Source organism: Babylonia areolata, chromosome 8, assembly GCF_041734735.1.
Source record: "Babylonia areolata isolate BAREFJ2019XMU chromosome 8, ASM4173473v1, whole genome shotgun sequence".
NCBI classification, from domain to species: Eukaryota; Metazoa; Mollusca; class Gastropoda; order Neogastropoda; family Buccinidae; genus Babylonia; species Babylonia areolata.
In genome coordinates, this window is record NC_134883.1 from 50574401 (window position 1) to 50581427 (window position 7027).

Genomic DNA, 7027 nt, shown 5'->3' on the forward strand with positions numbered 1-7027 from the left:
ACAGCATCCAAAGCAACTGATGTCCACTTTGCCTGTCAGAACTCCTAAGGCTTGAAACCTGTGACAGCCACTTTGAATTTCAATTAAAAATATGCAACAAATCTGTTATGATGATTCTTACACATTTCTTTACAGCAACTGAAACTAGGTAAACTGTAAGATGCACAGTAAGAAGAGAAATTAAAAATCAATTGAAATAGCCTTTTAAGGATACTGTGCTTCTGTGGGGACAGTGTCTATAGACTGTTGGAGAGTTCCGCAGCCACCATGGATCTTGCGTATGCGCATCCAACTTATACACCAAATTGTGAGCAATGTCAAAAGGCGATCAATGCAAGAGCAGCAAACTGCATATGCTGTCCTCAATTTTCTCAGTTAATAACCTTCATTGCTACACAACCAAACTCAGAAAATGAAGCGCAATTATATGCATGCACGTGCACACACAAACACACACATAAACACAAACAACGAAACAAAAAAGCCCGCTGTTTAGCATGTTCTGCCTCTCTCAATCCTTTGTTGCTCACAGTTTAGGGGCGCCAGTCAACTTTGAGAGCACAGATCATGATGTAAGTTCGTGACTCGAGCGGTCTGTTGCAAACAATGCACATTTACAGTTCATTTATGTCACTTTGCTTTAAATTTCAATTTGTGAAGTTCATGGGGGCAAGGGAGTTCATGCACATTTCAAAAACCTTGTATTTTGTAGTTCTCACATAGTCACTCGTAGGGGATTGCCAACACTGGGACACAGTGGAAGACATTTTGAAACTGAAGAAACAAACTTGCCAAAACATCTGATAGCTGTAACTCCATGGTGTAGAAATAAAATGACGCCAGGCATTGCAAGTGGCCATGTACTGTTGACTTGAAAGCAACTCAACATTTTGATCACCCCAGTTCAGTGTACAACATAATCCCAATGTATCAAATCCACCATTCACGTCAGGAAATCGTTTCACCACACATTCCATCACTAAATGTTCTCTGTTAACCTGCACTTGGCACATTTTGCTGCATCAGACTGATAAACATCTCCAGACTGCTTGAAGTTGGAACTCTGGAAATCCCTGCTTATTTTTGAGTGGTTGGTGGGGAGGAAAAATCACTGCAATTGCAAAGTGGATTAAGATAGATACCCAATGACTAACACAGAATTGTCCAAGGGAAGTAATGCAGGAATAGACATGTACTTTCCAGTTAGCTCCTGCAAAAATGTTTGAACTTTTCATTAAGTTTATCTTTTAAAATTGATATTTGACAGCAGTGATATGCTGTCAGGATTCAGAAACTATCTGAACAGAGGCGTCCATCTGGGAAAGTGGTTTGTGTCAACATGATTATGGATGTTCTCTTTATACTTGCCTGGGAGAGCACTGTCTGAAAAAAGAATTGGGAGAAGTGAACAGTTTCCCAGCTCTCAAATGTTTGAATTATGATAAATCAGCAATAAAGTTTAGGCTTGGTTTAGCACACAATGGGTCAAGAAAACACCCACTTTTTACTCCCTGCACACACACAAAGTTAAGTGCTTTGTGAAAGGATTGCAGTTCTGAGCTTGGTGCAAGGTTTTGATGTGTCCAAATGAGCAGGTTGTTGGGGCCTGGATAGATAAACGTGCCAGTCAGGTCAAGATGGTATATTCTGCTGGTTGTGTTGATGTTATCAATATATGTTTTAATTTTTTCAGGTCGCCCTACTGGTTCTCGCAAGAAGGCTAAGGATCTGAACAAGCCCAAAAGATCCACATCAGCCTACTTCTATTACCTTGCTCACTGCCGTGAGGAAGCCAACAAGGCTGGCAGATCAATTTCTAAGGTGTGTGTCCAGTTGGGTTTGGCCCGTTTCTAGACCACGGCCAGTTCTCTTTAGCTGAGTGTTTTGACCCTTTTGTGCATACACACACATTCAGAACTGAAATTTAGTTAGCCTGATGTTAATATAACTAACATGTCAAAGATATCTTTGAAAAAGCAAAATTGAAACATTGCGATATGCAACTCAAAGAATTACAGTATTTGTTGACACAAAACTGCTACCACAGAATCTGTGTATTCAATGGGTCTTGTCATGCAAATCAGATCATCTCAAAATATAACTAGAGTTATACTGGGGAAAGTTAAAGAAAAAGCACAGTACTGTCTTATCTCCCATACAGTATTTGGTGTGTAACAAACGTGTCGTGTTACTGGAAAAGTTCAAGAAAAAGCATAGTGCTGCCTTACTGTATAGGGTATGTAACAAACTTGTCTTGATTTTCAGATTGCAGAGTTCACCAAAGAGTGCTCTGCCAAATGGAGGGAGATGGGAGAAACAAAGAAAAAGCCCTTTGAGGAGATGGCTGCCAAGGACAAAGCCAGATACGACAGAGAGGTGTGTGGTCTTCAGCTGTTCTCAAGGGTCCTTTTGTCAGCCAACATCTTTCCCACTTGCAGTTTAGTCCACTCAGCAAGAGTTGGGGCGGGGGGTCATTTGTTTTTTTTATTTTCTCTACAGGTTATATTCTATAGCCAAAGGAAATTAGTTTTCTGAATCTGATTAAAGATAGACTAAAAACAAAAGCAAAATTGTGTATTGATAGTGTGGTTGTGAGTGCTGTTGTAAGCATTTTTGTTTATATTGTGTGATCTTCTGTTTCAGATGGCCTTGTACAAGGGAAAGACGACGGATCCCAACAAACCGAAGCGTCCCATGACAGCCTACTTCCTTTTCCTGGGAGACTTCCGTGAGAAGATGAAGAACAGGGGTGTGGACCACAAGGAGATTCTCAGACTAGGTGAGTGAAAGTGAAAACAGCACTTATTCCTTCAGTTGATTTGATGTGACAGTTGATCAAGAAGTGATAATCAGTTGGACTATGTTATATAGGTGATTTAGGATGGGGAAACAATGAAATTTGTATTGATCTGATCACAAAATGATTGAATTTTAAAAAAACTAATGCCTATCTCAGCCACAAAGAAAATATGAAAATTCAGTGCTTAGTTGAGGCAGATTTTCATAGCTTGTGAGAAAACGTAATAACCCTCTTTCAGGTGTCTGTGGTAAACTTGTTGTATTGGTTTGGTATTTTTTAGCTTTTGGTCCAGTAACTGGACAAGGAATTAAGCTTGAGCTGTTACTTTGTTGTTGTTGTTCATATTTTACTGCTATTCACCTTGAATCTTACGTTTGTACTGTGATTTTGATAGTGAATGTGTGTGTGGCTGAATGGTAAACTTGCAGTACGTTTCTTGATTCAGCTGGGGAGGAATGGCGTAACATGAGCGGTGAACAAAAGAAACCGTACGAGAAGCGCAGCGTTGAGGCTGGCAAGAGATACGAGCTGGAGATGGCAGAGTACCGTAAGGTATGATCATTCTGTTTTTCTTTCTGCGTGTGTGTTTTGTTGTTGTTTTTATCCTTGAACATAGCTTTAAAAAAAAGAAGGAAAAAAAGTGACAGCTTAAAAAAGAAAACTTCCAAACGCGTGGATGCATGTGAGTGTTCAAGAATATGACAATTTGTGAAACCTCAGGTGGGTGATTAACCCACTGCAAACGATGTTACAGTACGCTTTAGCAGAGTGCCAAACATTGCAGTAACTAATAAAGATCAGTGTGTACTCTGTCTTATTACATGTGTGTCAGTATTTTCTATCACAGTTACTAATGTGGACTTTCTTATGCCTGCCTGCACTCTTTTTTTTATCAATGCATGCAAATTCAATACTGCAAAGAAATCTGAATTTTACAACTACTTCATACATTTTACTCTAACATTTCATGTTTTTCCAAGGATTAAACATTTGGATCTGAACTAATTTTTTCCAGAACGAGGGCAAGGCGGCAGCAGCAGCAGCTCAGCAGCGGCAGCAGATGCTGCAGCAAGACAACGGAGCTGATGACGATGATGAGGAGGAAGATGACGACGAGGAGGAAGATGACGATGATGATGATGACGAGTAAATGTGCTGGACTTGAATCTTACGTAGTGAAGAGCATTGTAATTTCACATTGAACAATCCAATGGCCAACTGAATAAGAAAGGAAGAAAAAGAGAAAATTATGAACAGTAAATCAAGCAATAGGACGTTGGGGTACTTCAGGTTTCAACATCATCCATCCAGCTGGAGGCTTCCATCTCCAAGACGGGTCATAACGACATACCTCTTCACTGCAGGGTTGACTCATAGTGCCTCATTTCTGATGTGTTTGGTCCATGTGGGCTGGGTACAGGAGTGAAGATGACTGGACCTGGGACATGTTTGTGACTTCACTCATCACACTCTTCATTATGGCTTCTTGACTGGCTGGAAGCGTGCTTTTATTGGTGATGTTGATCTGTCTAGGGGAAAACTTGACCATGTGACTATGTCCTTGGTTCACAGAAAATGCAAGGGTTTTAGTATTCTTTTTAACAGACTAGACAGTGTTGATCTGCTGATCAATACTAGTTACCACTGTGTTTTTTCAAACACCCAAGTAATACTGTGACAAACATGGGAATCAGTTTATCTCTGAAATTTATAAAGTGGTGAAGTTTTTGATAGATGCAGATTACAAGCAGAACAGTTGCACACATGCACCATGAAACAAACCCAGTATTTTAAACACCATTTATGACAGTCACACGGAAAGTATTGGCAACAGCAGTTGTGCTAAAGGTTTTCATTTTGTACTTTGTTTTTCATCCGTATATTCTGCATGTGTACATTTACCATTTTATCATGGTCATTTTAGTCTGTCCCCCAGCATTTTTATGTGTTCAATAAAGATTTTTTTCCCCAAATGGATGTTTACCTCGTCGTGTTGATGTGCAGTTTGTATGCAATGGAGTAAACTTCTAAAGCTGTCATGTCTAATATTTGAGAAAAATGGTACTCCACATGCATACCTGGTAAACCCATTCCACCTGTACGGTCTGCGACCGTAATAGATTTAATTTGGATTATTTTAGTAAAGTTTACATTTCAAGCTGTTTCAGTTCCAAGGTGTTGTAGCATGCATATTGATCTGTATACACTTCATCTATCTGCAAACGAGAAAAAGCAGATATGAAACGTGCATGGAAGCAATGATTGGAATAAAAGGGAAAAAGCTAAAGAAAACTGATTCACATGGTAACATTCTCAGACCCTGTACTACACGTCTACACACTGGCACCTCCCTACACAATGTGCATTCGCACATGCTTGTGCTGAAGCTAAGAAGTGCCAGTGTTCCAGGTGGTTAAGTCACCCCTGAAACCATAACTAGGACACCAAATTGCAATTTTTAACCTCATCTTTTAGTACTTTATGCAGCTTTGGTTGCACCATTGGACTGGATTGAATTAAGACGGAAGTGTGAGGATCAGAGTTAGAATCCCGGTCTTCTTCCGGGTTTGGAGTATCGAAGCAAGTTTCTTGTCATTCAGATGAGAAATAAAAGTTCCCATGTGCAGCACACACTTTGTGCACTGAAAAGAACCCATGGTAACCTAAGTGTTCTCTGGCAAGATTCTGTAGGAAGCCAGTAAGTACAGAAATAAGAATGCATGTGCTTGAGGTGAAATAAGAGCTGCCCTCCTCAGGGAGAGCGTACAACTGACCTTTGCTGCAGTTTATACTAAGTTGCAGTGATGTGGAATGGTGCAACTGACCCACCATACCACCCATGCACACACACCTCGGCCTCATCAGGATCAGGATAAATGTGTTGAAAGGGCCAATATGGCCACCATCACAACATTCTTCAGAGAGCACATGTAAAAAAACAAACCTCCCCCAAACCATCACCTTACCAAATGAGAACATTTATTTTATTAGTTTTGTTTCTTGATAAAGGAAACATTGTGTATTTGGTCTACTCTTACCTGCTAAGTGTAAACACACACACACACCCTTCCCCACCCACAAGTCTTGTTTATAAAAATGTCAAGTGTTAGAGAATGACAAAGAGTGCTAGAGTAAGCGTAAACGCCGAAGAATGTTAAACTGGGCCAGAAAAAGCTCGTGTGACTGACAAGGGCTTAGAAAAATATCGGTTCAACAGTGTTTTGAATTGAACTGTGTGGACTCCAATCACATCAAAGAACATGTCTGAAAAAGTAGTTGATGATTATAAAGGTTTTTTGTTGCTGGTTTTGTTTTTTTTACCAGTATATGTAGGTCCCACAAGGATGCTCTGAAGCGGTTTTTTTTTTTTTAACAGAAAACGTTTTGCTGAATAAGTTCGAAGGGAGACAAGAAGAGTTATTAAGCAAATATATCCACATGCATTCATTGTCAATGATGATGTAATACTTCTGAGTGTTAAAGCCCGGCCGCACGGTGACATGACGGCGAAATCTGAGAAGAATATACCAGGCCCAATTATGAAAGTCTGCTACGGTCGGCCTTGCAGGTTTCTGTACGTAGCTATCTGATCAGACAGTAACAGGCCTGCTATCACAGCCCCCACTGCCGGCATGAAGACAGACCGATCAGGCGTGACTGTGACACCGAGGCAGATTTCTGAAGGCCAGCTTTACTGAAAAACACATAACAAATAATGCTGCGGCTTTGATTGTCACAGTCAAGTCAGTTCACCAGCGTGATAGGAATGCACTCGTCAGTTTCGATATGCCAATACTGATGCCACCGAGGAATATAAAAGCTTGTGTGACAAACAGAACTTGATGGCAATGTATATAGACCTGAAACAACTTCCTCCTCTTCTCACTTGAACTGACTGACTAGAAACTTTCTCAGGTTCATTTATACTTTGATTTTAATGTTTGTGGAGTGCCGAACAGTGATTGATTGTACCTGTATATGGACAATAAACTTTTCTTGGGTCTTGTCGGGTCCTCACTGAGTTGTTAACACTGAACAGTCATTGAGGCACCAGCATCACAGAACTTCACTAAAGCGATTGTCAGATTTTCAGTGCTATAATCAGTTGGTCGCTTTCCCTTGTTCCGCGACAGCACTTACACCTGCTGAACCGTTACTGAGGACAGCCATTCGACACTGAAAATGAAACAAACACTCATCACCTACATTGCTTCAGCACAAACACTC

The 7027-nt window shown here is 40.4% G+C and overlaps 1 protein-coding gene across 1 annotated transcript in view; it reads left to right on the plus strand.

Moving 5' to 3' along the window:
* LOC143284926 (high mobility group protein B3-like) overlaps nt 1-4777 on the plus strand; it is a 6221-nt gene extending 1444 nt beyond the window's left edge. Inside the window, exons 2-6 of the mRNA XM_076592071.1 lie at nt 1694-1821; nt 2266-2376; nt 2644-2779; nt 3246-3352; nt 3816-4777. Of these exons, the coding sequence (XP_076448186.1) occupies nt 1694-1821; nt 2266-2376; nt 2644-2779; nt 3246-3352; nt 3816-3950 (617 nt within the window). The 3' untranslated portion in view covers nt 3951-4777. The remainder of the gene's footprint in view (nt 1-1693; nt 1822-2265; nt 2377-2643; nt 2780-3245; nt 3353-3815) is intronic.
* Nucleotides 4778-7027: the final 2250 nt, after the last annotated feature.